This window comes from Lithobates pipiens, unplaced genomic scaffold (assembly GCF_037356315.1).
Source record: "Lithobates pipiens isolate NorthernLeopardFrog02 unplaced genomic scaffold, aLitPip1_a1.2 Scaffold_27, whole genome shotgun sequence".
NCBI classification, from domain to species: Eukaryota; Metazoa; Chordata; class Amphibia; order Anura; family Ranidae; genus Lithobates; species Lithobates pipiens.
Window position 1 is genome coordinate 110,812,638 of NW_027507788.1, and position 15,462 is coordinate 110,828,099.

A 15,462-nucleotide genomic window follows, 5' to 3' on the forward strand; every position below is an offset into this window, starting at 1 on the left:
TTACTTCCTCTATATTTCCCTGCAAAGGTAAAGCATAATGGGCTACTATCGTATGTATCGCACAGTAGTCCATTATGTGTCACTTACCTGAAAATGAAGCCTGCGATGTCACCACTGTCCCCGCTGGCTGGAAGCATCCACCTTCCACCCTCTCCCTGCCGGGGCCGCGGACTCTGGCTTTGTGACTGGCCAGAGTCTTGAGACGTCACTCCTGCACTTGTGCGCAGAAGCTACCAGTCACGTCACAATCATGCCCTTTCTAAAGTATATTGTAAATATCCCCTAAACGTGCAGGTTTAGGAGATATTTCCAGCACCTACAGGTAAGCCTATATTAAGAGGTTTACCTGTAGAAAAAGTGGTTGTACAGAGTTCACAACCACTTTAAGACAGACTTTAAGTGATGGAAAGGATGCAACACTCAGAAGTCAATAACCCTACAGGAGACCATTGAAGCCTGATGCCCTGACCAAAGTTAGCAGTGTCCGTATGTGTTGGCTAAAGTGGTTGTTAACCCACCAAGTAAAAATTACACTATCCTCTGTTTAATAATGTAATCTGCCCTGTGTCTGTGCCTTATAAAAAATAATGCAGCTATATACCTCATTTCGGAGCGCTGATCGCCACTGACGTCACCCACCACCTTTCCCCTCTCTCAGCTTGACAGCAGCTGTGGGCAGGGCTGAGGATCCCCTGCTAATATCAGTCAGGAGGGGAGGAGGAGAGAGACGGCGGGTCACGGGATCACCGATCGGCACTCTGAAATTAGGTCTATAGCTGCATTTATTTTTCTATAAGGCAAAGACACAAGGCATATTACAGGAACAAACAGAGGATGTTGTAAATAAAAAAACAAAACAGTAATTTGAGCAGCAGGAGCGGAGGGGGAAGTCGCATACATGGAGCTGACAGGCAGGGAGGGAAGGGGGAGAGGATGGAGGGGAGCACAGAGGAGAGCTGTGGATGAGAGAGGCACGTAAACTGACCACAGCGCCAGGGTTTAGCAGCCATGATACACCGTGGTCAGTTTACAAAGGGCAGAATCAGGCAGGATCAGCCAGGTATGTCAGGTGTTACAGGGGGCCAAATGACCCAGCACTGACAGAGCTCCTTTACTTAGACCATCGGGTTCTTACGCCACCTTCAGGAGAGGACTAGGCAGAACATGTTAACATGTACAAAAAAACTGAACTTTCTAGTTCCACTCAAGGGGTAGTCCCTTCAGCAACAACCCGAAATCGATTGTTGGAGAACTTATCACAGCTGTGCGTGATACCCTGAAAATTCAGGACACAGCAGATTCCTCTGCTGAGGTAGCGGTCCCTTTTGGGTCCCGTAAGCCAGCCCCTGCACCTAAGGTGTTTCCGTATCTGACTTATTTCGATAAGTTCATATACAAGGAATGGGGTAGACCTTTTCGGTTCCCAAATATGTGGCGGTGCATTACCCCTTTGAGGAGAGCCTTCTCAAAAAATGGTTGGCTCCTCCGGTCATGGACCCCCCAGTATCCAGGTTAAATAAAGTAACCACGATCCCGGTAGAGGGGACTCCTGCCTTTAAGGACACCACGGAAAGGAAGGCCGTGGCAGTGGCCCGTTCCTTGTTTACGGTCGTGGGGTCAGCAATGCCACCAGTACTGGCCTCTGCACTTGTGTCGCAGACACTTACCAAGTGGGCATACATTTGCACCGCGAATTGGGGCAGCAACAGGCTTCTCCTGTCTGCGTGTAACTAGCAGACCACTTAGTGCAAGGCCTCAAGTACGTTTGTGACGTGGCCCTGGATACCCTCCCTTTGTTATCCATGGCTTCAGTGTCAGCAGTGGTGCTGAGGCACCTGATTTGGTTAAAATGCTGGTCGGCTGACCAGGCATCTAAAAAAAGCCCCGACGGCTCTACCCTTCCTTGACGAGCGGCTCTTTGGAGCCTCGTTGGATGACATTAAGAATGCCACATGTGAGAAGAGTACCTTACTCCCACAGACCAGAAAGGATAAGGCGCTACGCCGTAGGCAAGAGCCCTCTTTTCCCGCTCACAAGCTGCTTTTTTGTCCATCTAGGGCTTCGGCTAAAGGTCCCCAGCCCGACAGGATAACCTCTGAAGGACAAAAGCATCCCTGGAACCACAAGCCTAACAAGCCTGTGAGCAAGAGTGCTACCGCATGAAGGTTTGCCCCCTGCCCATCTCAAGGGTGGGGGTTGTCGCCTTCGGGAGGTTATCCGACCAATGGGTCTGCAAACTGAGTTCCTCTCTTGGCCTCCAAACAGATTCTTCCCCTCCAGCATACCCTTACTCCCAGCTCGCCATGAGGCCCTAATGGGGGCGGTAAGGGACCTTCTGAGTTGCGGGGTGATAATACCTGTTCCGGAGCCAGAAAGATTCCAGGGATTCTACTGCAATCAGTTTGTAGTCCCCAAAAAGGAAGGGATACGTCCAATCTTGGACCTAAAAGCCCTCAACGGCTTAGTGAAAGTACAGAGGTTCAGAATGGAATTGGTTCGCTCAGTAGTCGCTGCACTCCATCAAGGGGACTTCCTGGCGTCCTTGGACATCCAGGATGCGTACCTGCACATACCCATATGCCTACGGCATCAGAAGTTTCTGCGATTTGCAGTCGGGGACACTCACTACCAGTTTGTGGCTCTTCCCTTTGTCTTGGCATCAGCCACCCCGAGTCTTTACCAAGGTATTGGCTCCAATTTTGGCGTTGCTGCGACAACGGGGGATCGCGAGAGTAGGTTACCTAGACGATCTCCTCCTGATGGCATCTGCTGCCTCAGAATTAAAGGAGGATGTGGCGATCACCATGCAGACCCTGCAGGAATTTGGGTGGCTGTTGAACCCAAAAAAGTTGGTACTCATACCGACTCAACGCTTGGAGTGCCTAGGCTTACTGCTGGACTCCGTGGAAGCGAGAGTGTTTCTCCCTCCAGACAAGATGCACACTCTCAGAGCCGCAGTAAAACTGTTGTTGAACCACAGGTGGTCGTCGCTTCGCTTCTGCATGCGAGTCCTGGGGCTCATGGTGGCCTCCTTCGAGGCAGTGCCGTACGCCCAGTTTCTCACCAGAGTCTTGCAGAAGAAGATCTTGGCGAAATGGGACAAATCTCTATTATCCCTGGATCGGTAGATTCAGGTGAGCCCGTCAGTCAGGGACTCCCTACTCTGATGGCTGAGATCCCCGGTACTTCGGTCCGGAAAGTCGTTTCTACCTCTACATTGGACAGTGATCACAACGAACGTCAGTCTGACCGGCTGGGGTGGAGTACTGGGGGTACAGTCGACCCAGGCCCTCTGGTCGGAGGAGGAATCCAAGTTGCCAATCAATGTGCTCGAGCTACAAGCAATCAGGCTATGCCTCTCCACATGGTCAATGAGACTTCGAGGGCGTCTGATCTGGATCCAGTCAGACAATGCCAAGGCGGTGGCATAAGTCAATCATCAATGACGAACAAGAAGCTTGGCTGCAGCACGGAAGGTCACTCACATCCTTCAGTGCACAGAACATTGGGCTACTATAATTTTTACCTGAGATTCCTGGCATTTCCATCATCATGTAATCCCTAACCCACCAGTAATTCAATAAAAATAAAGCTTTAATAGCACCCTAAAATAGCACCAGGGGCTTTAATGTTCAATGAATTATGGAGGCGTTCGGGGCGGGGGGAGCTCATTTCTCTGAGCAACCCAACAGCCTGCTGCATGGTGCCAAAGTATTACAAGTGGGGGCTGTTAATTAGCAAAAAAAGGGAACCAAACAGCTCTCAAATTGCTAACCCAGAAGATTGCTACAAGAATACTGTATCTAAAAGCAAGAATCTCAATTATTTTTGCAGGTTTATGTCCGTCGATCCAACCGTGAAAACTGCATACTATAAGAGTTTGAGAAATAAAATAGGTTTAAATCCCTAGACTTTACATTTTAAAAAAATTTTCCCGTAGTAGAAAGGTTATGTCTTCAATCTTGCAACTAAATGAAGCTGCCATGTGCCAACACACTGGAGATCTGGACCAATGCTCCCACAAAAAGTGCCATACTCCGAGTCTTGGTACAATGGACCAGATGAGGAAGGTGACCACATGCTATTTAATGGGAAATCCAGCAGCTTTATTGAAGAAAAGTCATATGTAAAAACACCACAGCCAAAATGTTGCTCTCGTCTTTGAGGCGGTGATGTTTTTACATATAATAACATTTCTGCAATAAAGCTGCTGGATTTCCAATTAAATAGCATGTGTCACCTATGTTATCTTGTCTACATTTCACGGCTGCGAAACTGGACCAGAACCTGTTCATGGGGAAGAGGGGCTAGAGTGTGGTGGACTGGTGTCTACATCTTCCTGCTTTGGATCTCTTGGTGTAACATGTTCCCTTCCCTTTCTACAATCAATAACGTTAATGCTCCCCGAGTTGCATTATTGATTGCAGCACAGTACATGTGGCGTGCCTCATTGTTGAATCTAAAAGTTTTACTAAACCCAGGACCCTGTATTTACCATATCTGGCCTCCCACAGTACACAGAACATGGAAATGCAATATTTTAAATATAAACTGCTAAATACCTTTATTCATCAGCAGTATATAGCAGTCTTGTGATTTCTATCAGTGTCCGGCTGAGCACTGGTTAAAAGCTTGTAGGAGGAATTTTCATTCTCCTTTAACTGTTCTATGAGGCTGCAGGACCCCTGATCCTCTGTCTGGACAGTGTTGATTGGCCCTGTGCTTATCATATGCACCCTCAACAAAACAAAACAAAAAAAAAAAAAAAAACACACACCTCTCTAGCAATAGACACCAAACTGAGCATGTGCAGAGTGTCTCCAAAGGCTCTGTTCCATCATGAAATGGATTGGGGACTGTAGAAGAAGGGAAGGAGCTATATGACTAGCCGTGGGAGTGGCCTGAGTCGCAATAGCGTCACTCCCACTAGAGCTGCCATCTACGGCACCAGACTCTGAAGAAACGGCCAGGGTGGCCATTCATTCCGAGTGCATGTGCCTGTTATGTCACCGGCTGCATGTACAGTAAATATCTCCTAAACAGTGCACGCTTAGAAGATATTTACAGTACCTATAGGTGATAAATCTCTATATGTGTGCAAATGTACTAAACAGTCTCCATAAAGGAAAACACAGCAGGTACAATGTCTGATAGAAAAAAAGGAGTTGATCGTAAACACCACGATTTACTTTTCAGTTTGGATCCAAGTGGTTCTTATAGGAAACACAGACACTTTTCTGTAAGGTATCCTTTATAACATCCTTCCATTGTTCAGTAATACAAATCTAAAATTTAGTGGTAGATTTTAACATATAGCAGCACACAGTAAAAGTATCTTTGGATATACAAAAGACTACAGGAAGTCTGTCATTTACACAGACTTCATTAATAAAATTACTCAAATCAAACTGCTTGGTTTATGGTGCTTTTCTTTTTGATTGAGTGGTTTCACTATCTCAAATTTAATTCATACCCAAGACTAGCATGGAAATGATATTTAAACATGATTTTATCATCATAGTACCCTGTCTGACTTTAGCAGAATTAATTTAAAAGTAAAATGCTAGTGAAGAGAGGGGTCCTACCTGTAGGATCAAAGTCATGTGATAAAACGTCATGGGATGCGCTGACACTTCGCTCAAACTTCTGCTTCTTGTCTGCTGATGTGTCGCTGCTCAAAATGCTCCCGTGCCTGAAAAGAACCCAGTTTGTATTAATATACTAGCTTACAGAACATTAATAAAATCTTATACAGAATATATAATCCTACCAACAGCCATGGTCTTTGATAACAGTGCCATAGGAATGCTTACAAACACTATTAAACACTAAATGTGGGTACTCTAGGGAAGGGTTAAAATCCCATTAGGACTTGGAGGGGGGGGGTACCAAGTATTGGGGGGCATTCCCTTCACTTCATGTCCCGGAAACACAATAGGAAGTGACATTTGTCTGAATCTAGGATCCAGCCTAAAAATAGGAGCCAGTTTTTTTTTTTTTTTTTTTTAACTACTACTGATTACTTTCACACCATACCTGTCCATGCCAATCAATCTCTTTTGCTGGTATTTAATCGCCACTGGGTTTTTTTTTTTTTTTTTGCTAAATTGTTGGCTGCACTGGCTCTGGGCTGTCCAAGAGGTAGTGGGCTGCCCAGACCCCACTCAGAGCTACAGTTTGAGCTTGTAGGTGGGCAACCGAAGCGCCCGGGGAGGGGGGGTCCCCTGCGAGGGGGTGTCTGGCTCAGGGATTGCAGAGTCCGATGGGCGATGCAGGTTCCTTCTCTGATGTGAGGTCAAGTCTCACAGGACAGCTCGGCCTGGACCTGCACCCAGTTTTTCTGTAGGAAGAGATACTGCCATGTTGTCAGTTGCACAGGGCACACCTCCTGCCAGGGGCTCTGCTGTTTCCCAGTCCTGCCCCTCTCCTCCTTTAACCCACCCTCACGGCGCCACCCCTGCCCACCCCTGGCCTCATGCACACACAATGCACAGTGACACCTGCCTACTGGCCACCTGACTATGACAAGACTGTCATCTATTCCTTGACGGCCATTGTGCCCCCACCAGGCTATGCCACTGGGACTGACGAATATTACTGGGGGAAAAAAAAATTGTGAGCGTGAGTCTCCTTAGAGTAGCCATAGGCAGCAATAATAACCTAACAGGGGTTCTAAGCCCTCACAGCTCTATCCAACACTTTAAAGAAATCATTCTGGGTGGCATTTTCCTTTAAAGAGCTAATTTCTAGGTAGAAAATGCAGCCATTGATTGTAATTGTAGTCAGTGGAATGACATGTTTGTTCTGTTCTCCCCTTACATCTGGCTCCTGTGTGTCCTAGGCCAGAATTTTCAGGTTCCATAGGAGATTATTGTGTTTGGAACAATTGTGGAGAAAATGAAAGCAATGAGAAAAAGAGGTGCGTTAGTGGTTCAAATTGCAGCCAGAGGACCACCATGACAGACAGGCAACTAGAATTCAGTAATGTCAGCCTCCTATTTCTTTCAGCAGAAAATGAAAACAATAAATTGGGAGGAATTGTGTCTAAACAAGCTAGGGAGAGCTCACTGCCCCTTCAGATTTTACCATCAACTTTTTATATAATGAATCAACATTTAAAAAATAAATAAATAAAACAAAAAAAGCCACAACACATTAACTAATAACATTTTTGAATTACCTGGTTGGTTTTCTTGCATGAAACCTGCAAAAAAAAAAAAAACGCAATTTTAATCTATAATAAAATTACATCCACAAGTACAAAAATAAACTGGGCCTAATGTATTAAAGTGAATGTAAGCCTTATTTTTTTTTTTAAACATGTCATACTTACCTGCTTTGCCCCGATTTTCCTCTTCTGGGGTCCCCCGCCGGTGCTTCTGGCATTACCTCATTGTTGAGATGACCCATAAAAAGCCACTTCCTATGGAGGCACTTGTGTGGGCTCACTTCTGAGCCACACTGTCTTGGTCTATAAACACAGACAGCACAGATCTGCCCATCCCCTCATAAGAGGATTTCACTAACAAAGCGAACGGTTCCCAGTGCTAACATTCTCCACTGGAAGGAGGCAAAAAGCTGAGAGATCCAATGCTATTGCACAAATTGACAATCCTGATATGTGCATACTGTGCATTTTCTGCGGTTTCTCCTCCCCCAGCTCTTATGCAGCTGAGAACAGAGGGAGTGTGATCACATATAAAAAAAGGAAAAGGGTATTTATATTTTTTTTATGTCTATTAGAGCTGCACAATCAATAAAGAATCGAGATTGTGATTCTACCCCCTAACAATCTTAACACACCATTTTCCCGTTTCAGTGCAGAGAGTTCTCTGCTTAACCCGACAGCTGTCCAAAAAACAAAACACACAAGCAGCCTGCCAAGTTTCTCACAACATTGCTTAGGTAGAGATAAAGAGAAACATTGAATCTTCTGTTTTCTTCGATCAAAGGAATGAACTTCGGTCTGTAAATTAGGTCAGTTTAGCCACCTAAAAGAGAAGCGCCTATTCACTGAGAACCCAGTGACTGAACATGGCTCGGTTCTCTTGGCTCCCCGAGCTGCTGCCTGTCCTCCACGCTCACTGGATCGCTGAGCTGTGGAGGGGCGGGGAGCGCCTGTCTCAGCGGCTCGCTGAGACGGCTATAAGTCCAGACACCTGGCGGATCCAGACTTCCATTATGCGGTACCTGGACGGATATTCCGTGCTCTGCTGAAAATGGGTAACAGCAGTGCAAAATGAATTGCACTCCTGTGACCCATAGGCTGGACTTCTCCTTTAAAGACAAAACCCTTTTATGACACTTGTTGCTTACAGGTTAAAATCAGTATTTTTTTGCTAGAAAATTACGTAGCACCCCCAAACATTATATCTTAATTTTAGCAGAGACCCTAGAGATTAAAATGGTGGTTGTTGCAATACTTATGTCACACTGTAGTTGCGCAGAGGTCTTTTAAATATAATTTTTTTTCAGAAAAAAAATACACTTTAAACGAAAAAAATAAATAAAAAATAAATAGTAAAGATAGCCCTATAATGTGAAAGATGTTACACCGCAAGAATCGTGATCTTTATTCTAAGCAAAAAAATTGGGATTCTCATTTTGGTCAGAATCATACAGCTCTAATGTCTATAGACAAAATGTTTTTCCTTTCAATCCTATTTTAACCTGAATAGGTCCTTTAACAAGGTAAGGGTTTACAATCACTTTAACCCTTTAGAGCCACTTTAAAGCTGCATAAAATAAAATAAAAATTAAAAAAAGAAAAAGAAAAAAAGACAAACATCTGATTACATATGTACATACTTGCAAATACTTATTAGTCAGCTAATGTTAGGGCAAAAAGTGATGTGATAAATAAAATATTGCATAGGACCCAATAGAAAATTAACGTTCAACTGATTGGCTGCTATCTCCCAGTACACCTTCATGGTTCTTTCAGTTACTTTAAAAAAGGAGAAAATAATCATACTTGTTCCTGGTACAGAAATAACTAGTGTCTGTCAGCCCTCAGAAAATGTAGACATATCAGTTCTTGCTACATTTTACTGTTTAGCCCCCTATGTTTATCATATTTCTCAGGGAATCCTAAAGTCAGTTCAAAAGGACTACAAAGCTGCTGCAGCAATTATAGTGGCATTTCATTCTCCCTGTTGGTTCTCCAATTTGAGGTTATAGGTAAAGTAACTGAAAGGACAGGTGAGGCACAGAATTCCAAGGTGGGCAGAAGTGAGCTGTGAACTATCCCGGGGGCATCCCACCCACTGAAACCTCAACAGCCAGCTGGTTACTCAGCATATTAGGTTACGCCTAAATCAGTAAAATAATTTCCCCCACATTAGTATAGATTGCAATACCCCCTAGGGGAGTAAAAGTAGAATCAGATTGGGTTATCTGCATGCTTTCAAAAAAGTAGAAATTTGCACCAGACTTTGGGTCCCCTTGCAGCAGATTAGGGTGTTGGAGAACAGTACAGATGGAAAGTAAATGCTGCTGACAATACCACAAGTAATGATAACTGTTTTGGGTAAAGTACAAGCTCACCATAAAAGGAGTTATAAAGGAAGAAGGTTTTTTACCTTAATACATACTATGCATTAAGATAAAAAACCTTCTGTGTGTAGCAGCGCTCCGCCCTTAATCACTTACCTGAGCCCCTTCTCTCTGAAGCGATATCCAAGAGTGTCTTAGCTGTCCCAGACACTCCTCCTGATTGGCTGAGACACAGCAGTGGCGCCATTGACTCCCATGGCTGTCAATCAAAATTGGTCAGCCAATCAGGGGGGAGGAGAGGGGGCAGGGCTGGGTCAGGGCTCAGTGTCTGAATGGATACACGGAGCTCTGACTGCTTGGGTGACTCTATAGCAAGCTGCTTGCCTGTGGGGGCAATCACCAGAGGGAGGGGCCAGGAGAGCAGAAGAGGGACCCGAGAAGAGGAGGATCCAGGCTGCCCTGTGCAAATCCCACTGCACAGAGGAGGAGAGTATAAGGTGTTTGTTCTTTTACTTTTAAAAGAGACTTTACAATCACTTTAGGCATATTTAGGAGTAAGATGCATAAGAAATCACAAACAAGAATAGGAGGAAGCACATTGCAGTGACAGGCTCAACAGTGCAGAAAGCCTTTGTCACCATCAGACTGTCTGCTACTACAGGCCTGCAGCTGTAGAGGAGTGCCAGCCAGAATTAGAAGGTTATAGAACATTCTGTGAATATTTACATAAATCAGTGTTTTTTTTTCTGCTAAAGTAATATAACTGAGCATCTGTAACACTACTGTGTTCTACAACACAAACTATGTAATGCTGCAATTAATCTATGACACATTTAGCAGATAGCACATTCTGAACTAAATGAAAACATCTGGATAGCTATAAAAGTACTCAGACGATGGGAAAGTGTGAAAGTGACAAGATGGGAGAAAAACCAATCAGCTCACAAAAACAATGAACAGTATCCCCATAATTCACTGGTTCTGTGTGCCGACAGAGTGACATCTTGTGGTTAACTTTGACACTGCACTACTGCATCTACGTCAAATCTTTGCTTACTGGACTAGTGTTAACCCCAATTATTCGGTAGTTATTATACCTACCTTGGTGTGTACTTCATGTAGGTTCATATTGGTGAGCTGCAATTGAAATAAAATTTGTTTTGGGGTTTAATACTGCTTTAACCACATGCCGACCGCAATGCCTATATAGATGTTCCAGCTTGCAAGTGGTTTACCAGGGTTGTGGCTGAAGCCATCAGTCATAACCCCAATATTTTTGCTTATGAATACGGTCTCAACAGCCAATTAACCACTAGATCGCTTTCAGAAACAGCGGGAGGGGTCATTGTAAAAGCAGCAAGCCTGGGAAAGGATTCAACGGTTTGCACGACTGGCCATAGGGGTGAACAGGGTCCAGATAGTCTCTGATCACCTCTATGGCTCTTGAAGGACCAGAGCGACATGAGGCAGAAGAAAACTTTTTTTTTTTTTTAAACAGATCAATTTTCTTTTTTTTATCTTTTGCTTTCAAAGGTAGAGGAAAGATTTGGGGGTTTATAGACCTGTCATCCCTTATTTCTATACAAGAAAGGTTTACATTCCTTGTAACAAGAATAAAAAAGTGACCGAAAAAAAAAAAAAAAAAAAATTATAATATTTCACAAAAAAATTGTGTTATATATTATGTTTTTTGTATTGCTTTGCAATTCATTAAAAATGTATATTTTCCCCAAAAAAAAAAAAAAGTGTGTTTAAAAAAAACCATTGTGCAAATACACGTGACAAAAAAAAAAAAAAAAAAAGTATAATTGTAATATAACAAAAAAAAAAAATGTATATATACACATACAATGTATGTATGTATGTATGTATGTATGTATGTATGTATGTATGTATGTATGTATGTATGTATGTATATATATATATATATATATATATATATATATATATATATATATATATATATATATATATATATATATATATATATATATATATAGTTTGGGGGTTCTAAGTAATTTTATAGCAAAAAATATATTTTCACCTGTAAACAAAAAGTGCCTGAAAAGGCTGTCAAGCAAGTGGTATCTGAATGCGGCAGGGATATCAGACTTCTTCCGAGACCAGAACTAAAATGTACCCTTGTACCAGGCTAAAACTGTGCACAGAATCTCCCAGTTAGTAATAGGTGGTCGTAGAGCTGTTTACTATTTGTTGTCCTAATCAAACTGCCAGTGGGAGTGAGCAAAAGCCAGACTGTACAAAAAGAACATTTCAGGGACTATTCTTGCTGCTGACAACCTGGCATTCTTATTAAGGGGGGAAGCTTCCTCCTCTGATGCATTTTTGTCCATGATCAGCAGGAGGAGGTCGATAATATTGGTGTCACTTGAAATCTGTGGACAACCAACATTCTGGGGCTCACCCTTGCCGTTGTGATTTCTTTTTTTTTTTTTTTTTTTTTAAAGTTAAACTTTTTTTCCATGTGGTATCCCCTGTTATTTTGTCCACCCTCTGTAAATACAAGTTCTTCAAATATTAGTATAAGAATTTTTAAACTGTTGTCTGGCATTGCTAGACGCACGCACACATACCAGACCTGACAACATTGTAGGAAATATGTACTTTATTAGATAACATTCTCTTACTTTGAATGCCTTCCTCATATGATTTCAAGCTCGAGTTGCATTACATGAAGAAGGCAAAACTAACTCTGGACTCAAGTGTTCAAAGTGCTCTCAAACTATAATCAATATACATCATTTACCTCAACCTTCTTTTAAATAAATTTTGTTCAGCAATTCTAGGGAACTATAAAAATAGCAGCAAAATGGGACTTTAAATGAGGCATGTTCAATATGGCCAGAAAAAGAGTCAATAATAAAAATATGTATTTATTATCTGGACAGGGAAAAACTGTCTCATATTGAATACAGCAATTGATAAACATACAAACTATCTATATCTATATACACACATACATATATACACACACACACACACACACACATTAAAGACCAAAATAGATCAAAACATAAAAAGTACACTACACAATGTGGCATAAAATACCGGCCGCCATGTTTGTGACTTTCGAACAGAGTGGTATAATACAGGGCTCGACAAACCCCAGGCGCCAGGTTGCCAATGCACCCAGAAATCCCAACCTGGCGCCTAAGCTGCCACCAGCCCACTCACTATTGATGCCCCAGACATGCAGCGCATTAACACTGACTCCCGTCCTCCTCCCTCCTCCACACTCGGCGGCGCCGCACTAAGTGTGTGAAACTGACAAGCAACGGAGAAATGAGGATCTGTCAGATTTCAGCTTGATGTCGGGGTGGGCGGGACCCAGCAGCTATCAAACACCAGCCAATGGGATCTGGGCGGGCCGCTACGTGTATGTGGCTCCGCCCCTTTTCTTAAGCAGCCCAATAGTTGGCTGGTGTTTGATAGCTGCTGAGTACCGCCCACCGGCTGGGCCCCGCACACCCCGACCAGGTCCCGCCCACCCCGACATTAAGCTCAATTCTGACAGCTCCTCTGATACATTTCAGTAACAGTGCTCCGTGTGAAACCTGCCAGTGCCACCTGCCAGTGCTGCCAACCAGTACCATCTGCCAGTGCCACCACCAATCAGTGCCACCTGCTAGTGCCAACCAGTGCCACTGCCAATCAATACCACCTGCCTTTACCAACCAGTGCCACCTGTCACTGCCAACCAGTGCCACCTGCCAGTGCCAAGTGTCACCGTCAATCAGTACCACCTGCCACTACCAATCAGTGCCACCTGCCACCAACTACCAATGCCACCACCAACCAGTGCCACCGCCAACCAGTGCCAATTAGTGCCACCGCCAACTAGTGCCACCAACCAGTGCCACCTGCCAACACCAACCAGTGCCACCGCCAATCAGTGCCATCTGCCAGTGACAACTAGTGCCACTGCCAACCAGGGCCACCTGCCATCACCAACCAGGGCCACCTGTCACTTCCAAATCAGTGCCACCGCCAGTGCCAATAGTGCCACCTGCCAGTTCCAAACAAGTGTCGCCTGTCAATGCCAACCAGTGTCGCCTGCCAATGCCAACCAGTGTCGCCTGCCAATGCCAACCAGTGTCGCCTGCCAATGTCATTTGGCAGTTCCACGTGCCTGCCAGTGGCAACCAGTGCCACCTGCCAGTGCCAGCCAGTGCCAACCAGTGCCAGTGCCACTACCAATCAGTGCAACCTGCCACCACCTACCAACACCAACCAGTGCCACCGCCAACCAGGGCCACCTGCCAGTTCCAAACCAGTGCCACCTGCCAATCAGTGCCAAACCAGTGTCACCTGCCAGTTCCAACCAGTGCCACCTGCCAATGCCAACCAGTGCCAGCCAGTGCCACCTGTTGCCAGCCTTACTCTTTCTGGTCAGCCCATAACCCTGATGTAACAGCGTTTCATTGGAGTTATTGACTGGGTGCTCCATTGTGAGTTAGGGATAGGGGGTGAAAATGAGTGGCCTTACCCCGGGAGCTGACAATCCATACCACTCTAAAAAATAAAAAACTGGCTCCAAACTTTTTTAACTGGCTCAAATTGGTCATCCCCTGGTATAATAATAATAAATCCAACGGAGCTAAAATCAAATAGACTGTCTATATAAAAGACATAAGATGCATCCAGAGACGGGCATCTCTGGATGCATCTTATATAGACAGTCCATTTGATTTTAGCTCAGTTGGATTTATTATTATACCACTCTGTTCGAAAGTCAAACGTGGAGGACGATATTTTATGCCACATTGTGTAGTGTACTTTTATGCTATGATCCATTTCTAGGACAATGGTCTTCCTCACTTCCCACCCAGCCTATAGCAGATTGACAGCCAGGAGGTGGATCCGTTATCCTAACTGGGTGTCATATGATGTCCAGCAGGATAACATGCTGGTGAGTGAGGCGAACGCTAGTGCAGCGTGTCGCCAATCGTGGTAAGGAGCCTCTGTCAGAGGCTTCTTACCACGTGATCAGCTGTGACCAACCACCAGGCAGTGTAGCCTTATGGCTTCACGCCGGGAACCCTACTGCGCATGCGCAAGGCTCTGTTCTTCTTTCCGAGCAGTAACATCAATAGCCACGGCTGTGGCTTGCAGAAGTGGGAACAGGTATCCTGTTATCTCCCCTAAAGCCAAAATGTGGCACCGCCAGGGTGGGGGGCTAGACAAATGAGCGGAAGTTCCACTTTTGGGTGCAACTCTGCTTTAAACTGTCCATTTTGCTGCGTTTGCGTTTAGAAGCATTTTTAACCACTTGCCGAACTGCTCACACAGATATGCTGCGGCAGGTTGGCTCTCCTGAGCAAACTGACATCCTGTACTTCAGTCCGCAAAAAGCAGAATAGCTGGGAGAGTGCCCGCGGGTCCCACAGACTGTGTCAATGTAATGATACTGGTTCACAAAAAGTGTCATTTAGGGACAGATTTGTCCACTGCAAAAAAAAAATAAAAAATACCAGTAAAAATAAGTCCTTAAATCTATCGCGTAGTTTGCTTTTTTCCAAAAATGTTTTTTTTTTTTTTTTAATATATATATATATATATATATATATATATATATATATATATATATATATATATATATATATATATATATATATATATATATATATATATATATATATATATATATATATATATATATATATATATATATTACAGTGCCTTGCGAAAGTATTCGGCCCCCTTGAACTTTTCAACCTTTTGCCACATTTCAGGCTTCAAACATAAAGATATAAAATTTTATTTTTTTGTGAAGAATCACCAACAAGTGGGACACAATTGTGAAGTGGAACGACATCTATTGGATATTTTAAACTTTTTTAGCAAATAAAAAACTGAAAAGTGGTGCGTGCAAAATTATTCGGCCCCTTTACTTTCAGTGCAGCAAACTCACTCCAGAAGTTCAGCGAGGATCTCTGAATGATCCAA

The 15,462-nt window shown here is 43.9% G+C and overlaps 1 protein-coding gene across 5 annotated transcripts in view; it reads right to left on the minus strand.

The window, feature by feature from the left end:
• The window catches only part of ARHGEF12 (Rho guanine nucleotide exchange factor 12), a 428,628-nt gene that overhangs the window by 363,464 nt on the left and 49,702 nt on the right, over positions 1–15,462 (minus strand). For all 5 annotated transcript variants that reach the window (XM_077457372.1, XM_077457369.1, XM_077457370.1 and 2 more), the window contains exons 2-3: positions 7,181–7,204; positions 5,586–5,692 (exon numbers count right to left, since the gene is read on the minus strand). In XM_077457372.1, coding sequence (XP_077313498.1) covers positions 5,586–5,692; positions 7,181–7,204 — 131 coding nt within the window. The remainder of the gene's footprint in view (positions 1–5,585; positions 5,693–7,180; positions 7,205–15,462) is intronic.